Below are 18688 nucleotides of genomic sequence, written 5' to 3' on the forward strand. Positions count from 1 at the left end.
CTGTCAGAAATATTATCACAAGTGTTTATGCTACATTGTTTTCCTCAAAATAAACCTCTTTAGTCTTTCACACGGTAAGCTGACAAAGAAATCCTGCTCATTTGTTTATTTAAAAAGCTAGCTGTCCCCAAACGTTTGACAGAAAATGTACCTGATGAGAGCAGCAGAGCAGATCCGAGTGTGGGCAGCATCCTCTGGGACACCACCACTGATTTTCATGCCTGTAATCACCTGCTGGGGCATTTTATACAGAATAGGGCTGTGCAATCTGTCATTTTATATTTTCACATTTGAAAATCCATAGCCGATATTACCATAGAGCTGTACGGTTACTTTTTGATTATAGCAATTAGTGTTAGGAGGATAAAAGTAGCACAAAAATTTGGAACATTCAAACATGTCTTATTATTCAAAATTAGCTAATGTAACCAGTACAACGCTGCTATGCTGATCTTCTACAAAAGGTGTTTCCTCCTCTGGTTAGAGAAATATATCTTCATTGTTTCTAGACCTAGCAAACATCAGCTAGAGTAGTTAGCACTATTAGGGAAAAAAACACACCACAGCCAGCCATGTTATCACTGCATTCACAATCACATCCTTAAGATTCAATTTTAGTAAAATATACTATCTATCTATCCATCTAATGTAATACAGCATGTATAGCACACTGTGCAATATGAGTGCAAATGAAGCTGCTGTGCAATTCTGTCCAATAGCATTTCAAGTGTCCTTAAAAAGCACACATTATATGTATATATGTATCACACATATACTACATATGCACTCTGTGCAAGTGTGCAGTGTATTGTCTGTAGTCCTCTGGAAGATATTTAGTGGGAGAGGGGTAATGAGGGTGGAGGTGTGGGGGTTCTGGGACCACATCACTGATCAGATGCTACTGTCAGATGGTTGGAGGGAGACCAATAACACAGAGTCCTTGAGAATATGAGCGTAACTCTAACATTTTACAGTCCTGTTAAAACATAAAATGTGTGTTTCACTGAATTGTTAGCCTGTTTAGCCTCTTAATCGTCATACAATGAAATGTAAATAGTGATTTCAGAAATTATATAAAGACACCCCACTGCACTGAGGACTAGAATACCTGCACACCACCCTAACCCAGACCTGACTGATGAAATAGTTCATAACTACAGACTGAGAAAGAGTACCTTACGCTTTGTGCTGGTAAGCTCCATTTTTCCATCACTTGCATACTTTTAAATTTCAAAAGGGTTCAACTACCACTTCTGTTAAAGACTAATACCAATATGACAATGTTACCTTTTTTTGTGGTTTGCAGAGCAAACTTCCAAGCTTAAAACAATCATTATTCAATACTACTACAATGGTTCATCTGCATTCTCACTAAATGACCAGTAATGACCACAGCTGACATACTTTAGGAAGTATTTAGTGGTTTTGTAGACTCATCAGAAAACACAGAAGCTGCACATGTAACACAGCAAAAGTAATTAAATTAAGTCACTCAGGATAGAGTTTATTTCATTTTATGATTTTTCTATCCTCCCAACTGTCAAAGGTCTTTAACAATGAAGTTTGCAAACCCAAAATTAGATATTTCCCTTAATAAAATGTTGAATTGGTATTTTCACACAGAGAGAAAAGGAGAGACAAATCCTTAAAACAGGTAGGCAGGTGTTTTTTTCAACTCCTGGCAATAACAATTGCTTAACTTACACATAACGCATGCACGTAAAAGCATGGCTCTTTTAACTATGACTAAAACATCAGCAAAGCAAGGCTCTCTATACCAGCCTTTCATTTCACTGCTTAGAAGAACCATTTCATACCTGTGTGAAAGCGGAGAAAATAAATAAATAAACCGTAAAGACCTCGTTTAAAAGCCATGTTATTAAGTAAAAGTCAAAATTGTGAGGAAAGAAAGCGGCAGGTAGACCTTGATGTCCTAAGCCTACAGTAATGGTCTGACCTGTTTTAGATAAGGGTGAAGCTTTCAGCCGCTCTTTAGGGGCTGCCAGAAAAGCTGTGATGAATCAACAGAGGTTTCTGTAAACGCCCACATCCCACATCCAGGTAGTGCTACTGAAAGCATCCGGCAACACAACAGCAGCTCCAAGACCTTCACAGCTCACAAAACCCTGCTATTATAGCAGCCAGGAGGAGGTAGAAGCTTTACTCTTTCTTCTCAAAGTAAGTTCCAAAGGTCATGGAAATGTAGGGGTGTAGGAGTGAAACTTTACTTTTAATTCTGTTCTTCATGAATATGCTTCTAGTCACAAATCAAAAATCCTCAGAAAGAGTTATGGAGCTGGGAAATGTATTGACTTAGCCTCTTTTGAAGTCTTTTTTTGAAAAATACAGCATTATTTTCTTCCTCAAGGAGAAACATTCAGAACGTTGATGATGTATCGCTTTCAGAGCGCTGCTGTGGGCCATAACTCTAAACTTCAGTGCTGTGATCCAGTCGCTACTTCTCTCTCTCTCTCTCTCTCTCTCTCTCTCTCTCTCTCTCTCTCTCTCTCTCTCTCATTTTCAGTCTGTTTCTCTTCATCCTGTCTTTCAGGGCCTCTCTGTCTGTCTCTCTATCTTTCTTGCTCTTTAAGTCTGTCTCTCTATTTCTTTTTCTCTCTCTTAGCTTTTTTCTCTCTATGTTCTTTCTTTCCCCTGCTATGCTGCTCTCATCCTCTCTTATTTTCTGTCTATTCTCTAGCTTTCTCTCTCTCTTTCTGACCCTTTTTTCTCTGTCTCTTCCCTCCTCTCTCCTTTTCAGTCTTTGTTTTTTTCTCTCTGCCTTTTCTACCTGTTTCTCTTTCAGTATGTTTCCATCTCTGCCTCTCTCTCTCTCTCTCTCTCTCTCTCTCTCTCTCTCTCATTTCAGTCTGTGCCTCTATTCTTGTCTTTCCCTCTCTCTCTTCTAACATTCCCTTACTCTTGCTCTCTCTTATTTTCAGCAATTCCTGCTATCTTTCACTCTCTCCTTTTCTTTCCCCATCTTTCTTGCTTTCTCACCTTTCTTTAACATTTTTTTGCTCTCTTTCTGTCTACTACCCTCTCTCTCTTCCTGTCTTACTTTCTTTTCCTCTTTCCCTACCTCTCTTTTTGTTCTTCTTCCCTGTTTTCTCTCTCACTGCACCATCCCTTTCTCTTCTTTTCAATCTGTTTTTCTTTGTTTCTCCTTCTCTTTCTTGCTGTTTTTCTATCTGTGTATCTCTCTTTTTCTCCCTTTATATCTCTCTCTATCTTTCTGTCTCACCAACTGTCTTTCTCTCTCTCATTCCCCTTTTAATTCTGGCTTTTTGTCTTTCTATTGCTCTCTCTCTTTCTTGTTTCAATCTGTCTATATTTTTCTGTCTCTCTTTCCCTGTCTATCTCTCTATATCTATCTTTTTCTCTTGAATAATGCTCTCTCTCTCTCTCTCTCCACTGTTTCTCTCTCTCTCTGTCTCTTTATTTTTATCTCTCTCTATATCACTCTCTCTGTCCTCTGTGTTCCTCTCTCTCTCTGCATATCTTTTTATCTCTCTCTCTCTCTCTTCCTGTGCCCTCCCTCTTCCCCCTCCCATCTCGTTCTCACAGAGAATACAAGAATTTGCATGAAATTATGCAGAAAAATAGGGGGGTGGGGGCAGGAAAAAGCACAGTCATTTTTACAACCTTAACACTTCTTCATCACTATGCCTTCCTACTTCTGAGCTCTTTTTGCACTCTGTAAAGAAGAGAAAGGAGAGAGCTGTTGAAGGGCATGCAGAATCAAAGGAGAGTGAGCTGGAGATGTAAAACACAGTGCCGCTCATTTTCACAGCTCTAAGACACATTTTATCCATTCAAAACGGACTTCAAGTGAAAACAAGCATCCATCCATCCATTTTCTAAGCCGCTTCTCCGTCAGGGTCGCGGGGGGATGCTGGAGCCTATCCCAGCAGTCTTCGGGCAGAAGGCAGGATACACCCTGGACAGGTCGCCAGTCCATCGCAGGGCGTGAAAACAAGCAGTGTAACAGATTTAATAATTTCTTTAATTAAAATAAAGCAGAGCAAAATCATAGTTCAGATAAACACCAATCTCACATACACTTCAAATCACCCTCTGTCTGGTACGTCTGGATTGAGAACTTTAGACTTTGTCTAATAAACAAAGCACAGCCCACCACCTGAATCACACAGCCAGGCCGCAGACAGCCTAGAGCAGTGCTAGAGTGGGTGAACGCAGTGTGGAAATGTAGGGCTTTATCTACAACAGACCCACTGTTGTTCATGTTAGAAATGACTAATGTACATCACACGGCTCCGTCAGGAGCGTCTGCATAATCACTAGAGGCTCCGTATTGACCAGGTTTCGCCAGTGATCTCACTCCAAATTCATCTGCCAACGAATGTGTGGCTAAAAATAGGCCACCCTGCATTTTGGCTGGCTCTCTTGCTGATGCTAGTGATCAAAATCAGTTTGGCTGCTTTGTTCCATTCAGGTCTTTTCTCCTCTCCAGGCTTTTTAGCCAGGAAAAAATGTATCACTTTTGCAAAGAGCTAAAGGAATCTCCCCTCAACAGATGGCAAGTGACGCAGCCCTTTTGACATTAGCAGTAGAGGCCAGAGGCCAGAGCTGGTGCTGAGAGCTAGCGCCCCCTGGGTACACATGGCTATGCTGCTGCACCCTTGAAATGGAGATGCCGGAGATGGCATAATGACCATATTAGCACTAAGACATGCTCAAGAGCAGCCAGTTTCCTTTCGTTCTTTCTAGCCGAGCTGAGAGAGCCCCACAGTGCACCATATGGACAGCATGTATAATTTGCTTTTGCTAGAGCATGAGCTACACTACTCACATACTCAGGAAGAGTAATGAAGAGATTTGAGTTAATTCACAGTTCAAGTTAATTCACAAATTACAACCCATTGTGTACATTGTGTAAAACATAAATAAAAACTGAATACCATGATTTGCAAATCTTTTTCAACCTATATTCACTCATTTTGAATTTGATGCCTGCAACACTTTCCAAAGAAGTTGGGACAGGGGCAACAAAAGACTGGGAAAGTTGAGCAATGCTCAAAAAACACCTGTTTGGAACATTCCACAGGTGAACAGGTTAATTGGAAACAGGTGAGCATCCCTGAAAGGCTCAGTCATTCACAAGCAAGGATGGGGCGAGGTTCACCACTTTGTGAACAACTGTGTGAGCAAATAGTTCAACAGCTTAAGAACAACGTTTCTCAACGTGCAATTGCAAGGAATTTAGGGATTTCATCATCTACAGCCCATAATATCATCAAAAGATTCAGAGAATCTGGAGAAATCTCTGCAAGTAAGCAGCAAGGCAGAAAACTAACATTGAATGCTCGTGACCTTCGATCCCTCAGGCGGCACTGCATTAAAAACCGACATCATTCTGTAATGGATATTACCACATGGGCTCAGGAACACTTCAGAAAACCACTGTCAGTGAACACAGTTCGTTGCTCCATCTACAAGTGCAAGTTAAAACTCTGCCATGCAAAGCGAAAGTCATATATCAACAACACCCAGAAACACCGCCGGCTTCTCTGGGCCGAGCTCATCTGAGATGGACTGACGCAAAGTGGAAAATTTCAAATTGTTTTTGGAAATCATGGACGTTGTGTCCTCCGGGCTAAAGAGGAAAAGGACTGTCCGGATTGTTATTAGTGCAAAGTTCAAAAGCCAGCATCTCTGATGGTGTGGGGGTGTGTTAGTGCCCATGGCATGGGTAACTTACACATCTGTGAAGGCACCATTAATGCTGAAAGGTACATACAGGTTTTGGAGCAACATATGCTGCCATCCAAGCAACGTCTTTTTCAGGGACGTCCCTGCTTATTTCAGCAAGACAATGCCAAGCCACATTCTGCACGTGTTACAACAGCGTGGCTGCGTAGTAAAAGAGTGCGGGTACTAGACTGGCCTGCCTGCAGTCCAGACCTGTTTCCCATTGAAAATGTGTGGCGCATTATGAAGCGCAAAATATGACAATGGAGACCCCGGACTGTTGAGCAACTGAAGTTGTACATCAAGCAAGAATGGGAAAGAATTCCACCTACAAAGCTTCAACAATTAGTGTCCTCAGTTCCCAAACGCTTATTGAGTGTTGTTAAAAGGAAAGGTGATGTAACACAGTGGTAAACACGCCCCTGTCCCAACTTCTTTGGAACGTGTCGTATCAAATTCAAAATGAGTGAATATTTACAAAAAACAATAAAGTTTATCCATTTGAACATTAAATATCTTGTCTTTATAGTGTATTCAATCGAATATACGTTAAAAAGGATTTGCAAATCATCGTATTCTGTTTTTATTTATGTTTTATACAACGTCCCAACATCATTGGAATTGGGGTTGTACAATAAAATACCAGTCTTTATGAATGCTACATTTATTCTTATAAAGAATTACTTTTTCTTGTATTTAAGGACCATTTGTGACATTTCTGAACCTAAAAAAATACTAATCATTCAATTTTATATGACTGTTTTAAACCCCTTACGGCAATTACACAGGCTGATATATGGAAATGAGCTCTGTTCTGATTGGCTGCCTTGCATTGTAAACATTCAAAAAGATGTTCAGGCTAAAACATTTCTTATACCTTCAACATAGGTTGTGCTAAACTGCTGTAGAATGGATAGGTGGATATATGTTTATGTGTACCACAAAATATTACATCACAAATACACGTCATTCAAAATGAATCATTTTTTGTATATGGACTGTAAGGACTGGGCATGAATGGTATCTTTTGTAACTTTAACTATGTTTACCTACTGACACTAAGTAAGTTTGGGGGATTTGGAGACCTCTCTGGTGGAAATGTGTAATTGCACACAGCTTGCAATTTTGTAAAGTTGGTTGTGCTCCAAATTCTTTCCTGGAGCAGATGAATCTGATGGCTTTAGGCACATTGAAAAAGTATTCAAAGAGAACTCAGTCAAAACTTGGTGAAGTACATGTCTTCTGAGGATGTAAGTGATTTATCTTCTATTGTCATCATATCTTCATCTGTATAACGTTGATTTCGCATTTGAGATCTATACATTGAGCATTGTTTTTAAACTGTGTGTTAAGCTAATATATAAAGAGGTATGACATGGTCCAAAAAAATCCTACGAAATCCAACCAGACTTTTAAAAGGCTGTTTTATATTTTAGTTTCATGTTTTTCTCCTGACTCAGCAAAGCTGCTAATTATGATTTAAACAAACAATCTTACAAAGTGCAGATATAAACTCCTTTTTGGAAAATTAGGCTTTCCATGATGTTGGGCCTTTACAAAATAAAGAATCTTGACTGGTTCTTGGCATAAATGTGTGGTGCAAGGAAAATCCTTTATAAGAAGCACATATAATTTTACATTGTGTGTAGGTTGTTCAAACTTTTCAGTTACAGAACACATTTGCAAAGGGAATCATCAAATGGAAGGGAGACAAAAGTCAGTCTACTATAGCATTGCTCTAAAAAACGTACAAACTGGTTAGCTGCAAGGACACAAACACTAAACATGATAAATACTGAACTGCTGAGAAAAAAGCAAATTCGCCTTAACAAATGACCACTTTCTGAGCAGACAGGTGCTTTCATTGCTTCAGAAAAGGGCTATAAAGCCATCTGTATGGAAATGAGAAGCAAACGGGTGACCAGTAATAAACTGCATAATAAACCACATGACCTTATACTGCAGATAGGATAGGCCCACTGCGATGCGAATACATACTGCAAAACCAATCTCACGACCAACCCAGTCATAACAAATGGTCTAGAAGAGCGTCAAAGAGCCAAGCTAGCTGATGGACCTCCAGTGACCTTTGTTAACATAAATGGTGGAGGTGTAATGAAAAGCTGTCAGCAAAAGAAAAGCAGAGCAGTGCCTGCAGCCACATAAACCCTACAGAGAGCAGCTCTCACCTTTTCTGGCCTGCTAGAGGCTGCGCTCTGCCAGAGAAAGAGAGAGAGACAGAGGGAGAGGGGCCTAGCCCTGCCAGATCCGCATGCTGGGGAGGTGGCCATGTTGGACAGGAGTCAAGGGCATGCAGTGGAACAGGCAAAAGAGGCCTTATTCCGAGCCAGCCGCTGACGCACTTCTCTCCCAGGAATACCGGATACCAAACCGGAGACCCGAACACTGGGAAAGTGGCTGGTTACCTAACTGCCCACGTCACTAACCTATTTTTACCTGCAGAGATTCCTTTATGTAATTTGCATGTTCAAAAGAACTTTGTGTTGTATGAACTTTTCACTCTTCACTCTAATTTGGTGAGCTTTTCTTTTTCTTTCCTTCATCTTTTTTTACTATCACGCCCCAAAGAGGTACACAATGTTTTGCGTCTGATCCTATTTTTACAGAGGAATTTCCAAAAATTGGGTCACACGCTTTGCCTTGTGCCTGAAACTGCCAAGAGAATATGTAGCTGAAAGTCTTCTGCAAGAACAGAGATTTCTCTTCTGTGACTTTTCCATCAGCACAGTGTGCACATGCTATCATAAGGCATGGTGAAATGCACACTCATCACAGTAGCCTTCATGTAAGCGCATCACAAGTCAAACGAGCTTCGGCTGTACTGAGGGATCTTTGAGTTCCATTAACATGGTTTTGTCAGTGGCGTGAAGCATTCTACATAAAGGGCCCATAATCCTACATTCTGCTTTCCTGATGTCCACTTATGACACTTGGTTTTTCAGTAGTACTAAACACAATTACACAATTTATTTTACTGTGACCATGTGTGTGTCCTTTAAGTGCGAGCAGATCTAAATGGGAGGAAGTTATTCATAAGGCATATTAAAGGTTTAATCTGTGAAAACCATTTCTCTGTGGTGATGTGTGGCCTGTTCTTGATGGTTTTCAGTAATTGGGTCATTTAAAAACTCCCCAACAATTTGCTCTATTTATTGCTTATATATTTATATTCATAGTAGTGAATTATTGAACCAAAACATTCATGATGATGATGATGATGATGATTTTATGATTATGGATAGTATTAAAGGGGGATTCCTCAAAGTTTTTTCCAAATGTCTGCATAAGTAAATAGTTAAAGTATTAACAGAGTTATTCAGCGTGTTTTAATGCTAAATGGAGTTAGAATTGTTCACAGACATCTGATGTACTTAACCAAATTGAACCAGGCTTCACGCTGCCAAGCAGTTCTGAGCATTCTTCTTAAACTTGTTTAAGTCTGACACCAGAGGACTTACAAACTAAATAGGAATCACCAGCTCTGTTATAGAACATTCTTCACATATCAAATAAGTGTAATAGCAGCATAGAGAGATCACATTATGAACAGATTAAACAACAGAAATAGACAAGTTGCATTGGCCTTACAGGTTTAATGCCTCTAAAAGCTAAATCACAGAAAGTTATTACGTAAATTATGTTTAATGGATTGTCTGATGCCTAACCCTAACCCTAACCCTATTCTTTTAAGGTAGGCTTAAAATAAGACTCTTGTCTAAAACTTTTTAAAATACATTCATAGTGATCAGGTGCATATAAGCTGTTGTAAGGCAAAATAATCACAAAGCTTATTTTTTCAGTTTTACTACTGTTTTAGAATGATTGACATTACAAATAAAAACGTGAAGTGGTTCACTGGTCAAGTGTTAAAAAATGACATGAACTGGCTATATTTGCATTGCAGACATTGTAACCATTAGTAACTGTAACTGCCATTATAAAGAAATCAGAGTGAGTTAAACTTAACCTATAGTTCACTGATTCACATCAAACCCCTCTAAATGACTTTGTTTACATTTCAAGGATCAAATTATGTAGAAATGTTAAAGGAATTCCCCTTCAGTTGGTGAAAACTGTAACACAGGAGTCTTTGGCTCTGTCATTGCTGTTTTTCATTTGGGCCGTTTAAAATATTCCAAAATAATTTGCTTAACCATTACTTAAATTTATATACTAATGACATTATTGAGCAGAAGCAATTATAATGATGATGATGACGATGATGTTGGCAATGATGATAATGACAATATTTTGTAGATAACAGTACTCAGTGAAATTGATAATAATGTGCTAGTCATTTGCTGAACTAAACACAGGCAAATACATTAGCTCTCTGAAGCCAGTATGCTGTATACTCTTTAATCCCATTAATAAACAACTGTGACTCAGCTTGTCCTTTTTAGAAATTAATCTTTTGCGCTGTTTGGACTAACTTGAATCTTTGGATTCATTTGGACTCTTTATATCAATGTCTTGTGAATTATGGCTCTTCAATTCTACTGAAAGCTTCAAGGAGTTTTTAAACTTGTTCTCTGATGCAGCATTGGAAAGCTACTGCTGTAAGCTGATGCAGGCCTCTCAGTTCTCAGCATCTGCTCTTCCTCACAAATTTTGATGGATGCTTAACTTTGTTCCTCACATCATCGTTGAACCCTGTGATGTGTACTAAGTGTTTAATCCCACCCAACATATTGTGACTTCTGCGCAAGCAAGTCTTGTCATGTTAAATAGCCATCAAAGCAGAGGAAGAAGAGGGCTGATGGAGCCCCTTGGTGTCATGGCCAAAACTATGACTCATCAGTCCACAGTGCACATGAAGGGCAACAGTGTGACAAGTTATCTAACCCTGAGACCACATGGGTGACTGACCCCATCTGTGTGTGCGTATCTGACAGCGACAGTGCCAGTTGACCACTGCCAGTGCCAGTGTGCACTTAATTCTTCAGGAAGAGGCAGGATGTCAAATCTGAATGTACTGTACATGTAACGTGTTCAAAAGTGGAAAAAGATACATAGAAAAACATGCTTTTATGTCCTTTTAAGTAACTTCAGCAGCCAGAAGTATAAATAAACTCTTAAAAATGAAGGTCTTTCAGCTCAGTACCACAAGAGAACCACTTTTGGTTTGCTTAACAAACTTTCAATGGATGCTTTAGAACCATTTTTGTAAATGAGATGTGAAAATGTGGAGAACTATTTTAAAGTTTATAGAATCTCCATATAATGTAAACATTCTATATTAACTAATGGTTTTCTTAGAATCATGCATCCAAGCCAGGAACCATTCATGAACTATTCTGGATTGCACTGCATTCAGAATGCAGATTCTCCATTGAAAGGAAGCTGTAGTCCAGGATTAGGCTTAATCCCTGTCTGGGACACCAAACCTACATTTGTTAAAGAACCCAAATCATGGAAAACTGAATTTCCTTTACTTTTTGAAATAAAAGCGTTTTATGTAGTATGTAAACACTGACAAGTTTTAATGCACACTATTCATTCTCCAGTCCCTACAGTCCATATATGAAAACCATTTTGAATTCCTTGTTTTGTGATGTCACACAATCACATTTAAATTCATCAGCCTATTCTGCCTATTACAGTTTAGCCCCACCCATTCATACTGAAGTGATAAAGAGTGTTTCAGCCTAGACTACTTCTTAAAAGCAACAAAAACAGGCAGTTTAATTATATAGGATAAAAGTGAAATCCAAATATTCAAATAACTTCCAGAAGAAGAATGAAACAGATATGTTTTATTACTTTCCAACCATATGCGTGTGTTTGTGTGTGTGTGTGTGTGTGTGTGTGTGTGTGTGTGTGTGTGTGTGTGTGTAGTGGCAGGTGTTTCTCCCTGTGTGGACAGCAGCATGGTGCTGTAAGGGCCATTGCACATATAATTCCTGCAGGCCAGAACCAGGATCCTGCAGCCAGGACAGTGTGTCTGGCCATGTGGGAGAATGTACAGCTGCCAATCCTGCAGAGAACAACTTACTAAGTTGTACTTGACTGGAAATTAAGTAAATTAAGGGTGGCCTCTGACTTTTGCACTGTATTGTGTGTATGTGGGCATGTATGTCTGTGTGGGTGCCAGTTTGTGAAGAACAGAATGACAGAATGTGTCCTAGGCTGACCTTAGCACTTCCTGCCAACAGGAGGAGATAGAGAGCATATGTCTTGGCACACTAGTCAAGCAGGTGTGAGGTGAGGATAGTGTTTGTGTGTGTGTGTGTATACTGTACTTTTTAATTTCACCTCTTACTGCTTATCACATATTGCTGCTCTCTCTCTCTCTCTCTCTCTCTCTCTCTCTCTCTAATATGCTGTGTCATTCTTCTGCAGTAACACACAAAGCTAGCGCTACAGAGACTCACATTACAACTAAATGGGGACAGTGATCAGATTTGGTCCTCTAATTGCTCATAATGGCACTCTGCTCGATTTTTATTGCTTTCCTGGTCAAACTCATAACTCAGCGTCCGCCATCGCATCCCTCTCCAGGTAGAGATACGGCCACCTGGCCTCTCTGAGGCCACCACATCGATTTCTATCCCACTAGGCCGCATGCTGCGGTCACATGCCCGCTTACGATCCCTCTCATTACACAGTTAAAAATCACGCCTGCTCAGCGTCGGCGATCAGTCGTTTCTAGGTCAGCACATAAATCAATAAGCATCAGCTCTCACACAGCTCAGCGCAGGGCTCCCTGGAGCTGCAGGTAGGCTGGGTTTGATTTCTAATCCAGAGGCTTCTGCAGGCAGCACTTGCAAAAAGAGCCAGACTGTTGTTGTGCCTTGGCTACGCAACACAAACAGAGTGAATGCCTGATTTAGCATGGCGGAGCGGTGTATGGTAAAGCTATCAAGTAGCTTTCCATTCTTCCATTCCTTATGCTTTCAGTTCAATGACTTCTCCAATAGTCTTCGAAGAGGAATCGTGCATTATTTCACTTCAGTTCAATTCAGTTTGGTTTAATTCAATTTTATGATCATGGCTCTTTTAATTACGTTTGATTAGCTTGTCCATCATTTGTCCACACAGTCAGCGAGAGTTTTCAGGGCTCTGGTTGGTGTGAATGTGAACTGATGGTGATTCAGCCTGCGGGCCATCTGTAATGAATCTGTCTCTTCAGCAGCCATCGCTTTATTGCAGGTTCACATGACCCAGCATATGACCTTTAATTCTGACAGGGGTGGAGCCTAATGAAAATGGATCCAAAGAGTAAGTAAGTGTTAATGAAAAAGTAGCTCAGCAATTTCTAACAGTCTAAATGCTACAGAACACATTAGATCCTAGCTGTCAATCCAACACCTGTGACTTGACTTTATGCTTTTTCATAGTCTTTATTCTCTAAATGGAGGTTATTTTTGCATTGTCTGAAATCAAACATGTACTGTGGTGTTTGGATCTGTAGGCCACTAGATGAGCTAACTAGGCTAGAGGAGCCAGCTTTAATGTAGATGGGAAGCTACAGATCATAACACTATAGAGGTTACTTTGTTTTTCTCATGCTCCAGCACCAGCCGCTCAACTTCGCTTCCTTGGATTGATTCATTATTACCTAAACTTGCTTCCATAATGTCATTTTAACATGCACGTAACACAAATTATAGTATATTATGCATAATAAAAAGTAGCATATTTTAGATATTTAACAGACTTTTTAGTTTCTAGTTTCTGTATTACAAGCTATTTGTGTATGATATGAGTAAAGCCCCTTAAATGATTGTAAGATTAAGCTGTTCAATGCAAAATTTTCATATACTTTTTGCTGTATTAATGGTGAGTTGTTGTAGCATGCATTGACTTAAAAAAACAAAACAAAGCAAAAAATACACACACACACACACACACACAATCATCATCACTGTTATATGAAAACCACTCAAACTGTAGTGGTGATCGCAGATGAGTGTTTAAAGAGGTATGGATTTGGAAATAGAAAGCTTTATGGTGGCAGTGTAAAACCTGGACACATGGCCAAGCTCATCTGTGTGCCTGTGTGTTTGTAGGTCTGTCTATGTGTTTGGTCTGTAGAAGGCCGTGCGAGCCTGCATGCCCCGTGTCAGCCTCATTAGCACTCTGGCTCTGCCAAGCTCTTTCCACACGGCTGCGCTGGTTTCAGAGAGGAAAAGAGACAGTCCGGTGAAGACAAAGCAAGAGATAAAGAGATACGGGTGTGTGTGAGTGTGTGTGTTGGGAGGAGTATGGGGTGTGTGAGTACTACTCCAGCGTTATGTGTTATCAAAATGTGCTCTTTGAGGGGGAGGGGTATTGTAAAGGGGTGGGGGAAGAGAGAGAGAGAATGAGACAGAGAGAGGGGTGAGAGTGAATTACGCAGCAAAGGACAGAATATGTGTGTGTGTGTTTAAATTAACAGCAAAGGAAAAATCAATGCGCCTAAATGTGTATGCGAACGCACAAGCGCATATGAATATTCTTGTTTATTTTCATGCTTCTGCAGAACAACAATATCCTGACTTTGTGAAACATTGTCTTTTTGAACTGAAAGAGAACAAACATTTCATTTTGGTTACTGAGCTTAGGCTGACACTTCTTATACATGGGTTCTTATACATTCTTATACAAAAGTCTTCTTATACATGGGTTATTACTAATTTTACAGGAGAAGATCAGAATGCTTTTAACTTTTAACATAAGTTCATGTAAAAAAGTTTTATCCCAAGTGATTTTAGAGCATTTCTATTGGTCTAATCATCATGAAGTTTTCGTACAATGTAAAGGGCAGCTGTTGTGTTCAAACAATGTAGAAAAATAAAAACCATTTTAAAAAAATAGAAAATTACAGCAATTATATATATTATACATACATTATGGTAGATATTATTATTCCATATATATGTATTTACACACACACATAGGTGTGTGTGTATGTATGTAGAATTTACATGTATGTGTGTATATCAGGGCAGGGTGGCTGATTCATGTGCTGCATCAGCGCTGATTGTGATGTGATGCTCTGGAGATTTCAGTCCCACAAAGGCTGATTACTCCTCTATAGTGGCGCCTCAGTGCCTGCCTGTGTCCCCACCTGCTGACCTTGGGCCTCTAAATCTTTGCCAGACAGGCCTATTATTTCACCTCACCCTGCCTTTATTATCTAATGCAGGTCAGAACCGCCTGGGAGGGCTCACCACGCTGGCCGGAGAATGCCCGTGTGTTGATTTACTGAACTGGTCAAAAGGGGAGACTGCACAGAGACAAAGAAGCGCCAGCCGGCAGTTTTATACTGATCCAAAGGAATCATTTATTTATGGACATAACTCCAACATGCAATAAAAGCCTCTAAGGAGAGCCATAGGATTTTTTACTTTGCTGATATTCTAACAATACCATATACTGGGAATAGTAAAAGTAAAGGGCCGTGTATTTTTTCTGGGCAGTTAGGAGGCCAGATGGTATTGACTGAACTTCAAAATCTCTTAAAAAAAAGAAGTGAAACGAAACAAAAATGTAGGTCAATTTGCCGAGGATGCTCACAACATTTCTGTAAAGGAAAAAAAGAAATAGCCAGTGCTGGAGCTTTTGGCATGGCTCTACCCTCTCAAGGGTGAAATCTCTTTCTACACAGTTCAGTTGTTTTTGCTTTATAGACGCAGACATGGGCTGGACCAAAGACCTGACCGCCTGCCTCCTACCAGCACCCGGTTAATGAAATGGATCCTATTCCAGCTCTTTATTAAGAATCTGAGGATGTACCTGCCCCAGTCAAATGGTTTGTGCTCAAATGTCCATCAAAATTGAAGATCTGACTGTCAGCCTCAATTAATATGAGCAGTGAATGGCTGGCAGAACCAGTAGCCTTTCCTTCAGTGAGGCGATGGCTAAAATCCCCATCAGAAACACAGGAAGGGATTAATCAAGCAATTCCAGCCCTTCATTGAGTGGTTTAACAGCAGCCACGCTCCATTCTTTGACATATTTGTGCATATTCATGAAATGTATGACATTACGATTTAGCAGTGCACAATCTTTAAAAGAATGCAGTCACTGGGCGTGCAAAACACGATGCATTTACAAACTGTATGCATGTGGATCTATATTCAATTCAATCTCTCTCACAGGTCTGGAAGATTCCCTACAGCATTTTCACATCAATCAATAAATGAATATGATCAGGGTTTATCAACAACAAGAATAGGCATATATAGAAACTGGTGCGTCAATAAAAGTAATAAAAAAATGTAAAGAAAATTGTAAAAGTCGTAAGGATTGCACAAGGTCTCGTGCAAACAATAGCGCGCGCGCGGGGGGCACTGCGCAAAAACGCTCGCTCTCTAGAGCACGATGCGCTCAGCAAGCACGCGCGCGCACAAGCACATGCACTCGCTCTTACATGTCATTAGAGCATTAATGCAGCAGCTTCTCACTGCATTTAAACACATCTACAAACTCTAAAGCAAAGTCGCGCGTGGCTCCATTCTGTCCACGCAAAGTTGGTGCAGAGTAAATTGTCCAAATGCATTTACAGTTTGCACACCAATAGTTTGTTCAATTTAGCCCCGGTGCCCTCCGGACCCTTCCGGACCCTTCCCTTTAACAGAGACAACTGGACAGTGATGGACTTACCCCCCAACGCTTGCTTCATAACAAAATTCATGGTGATGGCTTTTGATTCCTGCCTTCTTCACGCGCAGATATCACATTCACGATAAAGCCTCTTAAGTAGTCCTTCCTCACCAGACCTGTGAACAAAAATCACACCAAGACCTTCACGCTGCAGCACTTCTTGAAACTTGGCAGCAACAGAAAAGGCAGAAACTTTTCCCTCCTGCTTCACTACCTGCGTCTTTCGTGTTGTGACTCTAAACGAGCCCGTATCGACCAGTTCCCACTGAAGGACATTAGAGGTCAATAGGAAACATACAGTGCCGAGAAAAGTGTCGTCCTGCCAAAAATGAGTGAAATTTATGTTCAGTTGACTTAATTTAAACGTTTCATTAGCAGCACATTGTAGAAGAACCAAAAGCCCGTGGTGTTTGCCTTTGGGACAGAAGGGCATTTTGTGGGCAGCTGTAAATGTGGAGCTGCAGAGGGCACGGGATCGACCCACACAGGACACCGCAGCCTAAAAATCGTCCCATGACATCTGAGAAGATAAAGCGTGGACGGCTCTGCTCTCTTTCCATTTAAAGGTATAAACACCGGCTTGGACAATAGGGGGCCAGGCACTGTTTAGCAGCGATCCCACAATGTGCGGGTTAACTTTCCATTGTCCAGTTGCATCAAGCGTCGAGCCCATATGGGAGACGAGAACGGATATGCACGCACATTTACCCCTTACCGCACCTCCGTGCACGCGATCGGTGTTTATTTTGATGGTAAAAGTGCCAGATTGCGCGTTTGCGTGCGGTTATAGGAACGCTGCACGCGCGTTTGCATGCTCTTATAAACACCGTGATGCATATGTGCTCGAGATGCAAGGACCACTTCCTCGTTCGTTCTACAGTGCAGGGGCTCGCGCTCCATCCCACCGCTGATGTTCGCATACACACTCACAGTCACACACGCGCGCGCGCACACAGAGGTCATGATTACCTGGCCGGTGTATTTAAGATCGCTCCTCTCGCGCGGACGATGAAGCCCCGGTGAAGTTGAGTGTTAAAGCAAAGAGAGAGAGAGTGTGTGGGGAGGAGAGAGAGAGAGAGAGAGAGAGAGAGAGAGAGAGAGGGGACAGGGATGTTTAGCCGCTGCTTCCAAGCATGTCCGCGCGCGGCTGCAGAGAGGACGCGATGGGGGGACGTACAGCTCGACTGTATCACATGGAGGGGCTCCCGTTCGAGGAGGCGCGTCCCAGGCTCTCTCACCGAGAAGGGGAGCGATCAATTATTCACGGCGGCCGGGCTCCGCTGCGCCCTCCTCCTCCCCTCCCTCCTTCTCTCCCTCCCTCTTCCACGAGCCGAACCGAGAGTGCACGTTGAGGTTAGCTCGCTGGTTCGCTGCCTTACAGCGCTGGTGTTTGGATCTGGCTTGTTTGGGGCGCACGCGGGGCCTGGGGAGTCCTAACACACTGCCACGCACACATTTACAGCTCCATATGCACTGAAGCTGCTCTGTAGGTTTCTAGGCAGGGCAGCTTGAGTTGAGCGATGCAAAAGCGTGTTTTTTTCCCACCCGTATTCATTCAGGCCCCGTCTCCTGGCGCTACGACTGGCTAGTAGTTCATACTCACACGCAGCGCGCCTATCACCCACGAAGAACCGTTTATATGTATGAACTACTAGCCAATCGTAGCACAGAAGGCGGGCCAATCCGAACATTCCCAGCAGAGGAGGCGGGGTTTGTCGGAATACGGGTGGTGGAATAATGTGCTCTTCCTTCGTCCTTCGGGTCGTGAATTTGAGGGGCGCGTGGCTCGGCGTGGCAGCAGTTCTCCAGTAGCGTGCTAAGCGAATGATCCGGGGAAACGACGACAGCGTCCCGCCGAATTATGCACTCCGTTTACACGGCAAGCGATTCTCACTGTAAACTATTTCACAGTAAGAACACTACAGGATTGTGTTTGTGTGTGTTGGCGCGCGTCTATTTGTGGAGACCAAACGCACCAAACGCACGGATGAATGACACGAATGTATGTGTGTGTGTGTGTGCGTGTGTGTGTGTGTGTGTGTGTGGTTAAAGTGGGGTCAGGTTCAGATGTAGGGACAGCATAATGTAGCTACAGTTAAGCAGAGGTCAGTGGAAGTGCCTCACCATTGTTCATTTCTACTGTAAAAAGGCTGGGCTTGTTTGAAAAACCAAAAGGCATCTTACTGGATACTGAAGTTAAAGGGACACCCAGTCAAAATGAAAAATTAACCATTGCTAAATCCGTTATAAACATGCATACTCATCTCTTAAACAAGAGCCTCAATCATCGCTAATCTAGTTTTTTTTTGGTTAGCTGGTTGAAACATTCATTTATCAAAGAAAAAAGCCTGAAGGTCAGTTAAGGTTA

General features: G+C 41.5%; 1 protein-coding gene across 2 annotated transcripts in view; it reads right to left on the minus strand.

Annotated features, from left to right (window-relative positions):
* The window catches only part of LOC108443939 (complexin-1), a 58804-nt gene extending 40907 nt beyond the window's left edge, over nt 1-17897 (minus strand). The window contains exons 1-2 of one of the 2 annotated variants that reach the window (XM_017724863.2): nt 17290-17897; nt 16321-16436 (exon numbers count right to left, since the gene is read on the minus strand). In XM_017724863.2, the coding sequence (XP_017580352.1) occupies nt 16321-16351 (31 nt within the window). In that variant the 5' untranslated portion in view covers nt 16352-16436; nt 17290-17897. Of the gene's footprint in view, nt 1-16320; nt 16437-16534; nt 16808-17289 lie in introns of those variants that run through there. The other variant, XM_017724864.2, reaches the window with a different exon arrangement.
* Between the last annotated feature and the right edge of the window lie 791 nt (nt 17898-18688).

This window comes from Pygocentrus nattereri, chromosome 11 (assembly GCF_015220715.1).
Source record: "Pygocentrus nattereri isolate fPygNat1 chromosome 11, fPygNat1.pri, whole genome shotgun sequence".
Taxonomy (NCBI): Eukaryota; Metazoa; Chordata; class Actinopteri; order Characiformes; family Serrasalmidae; genus Pygocentrus; species Pygocentrus nattereri.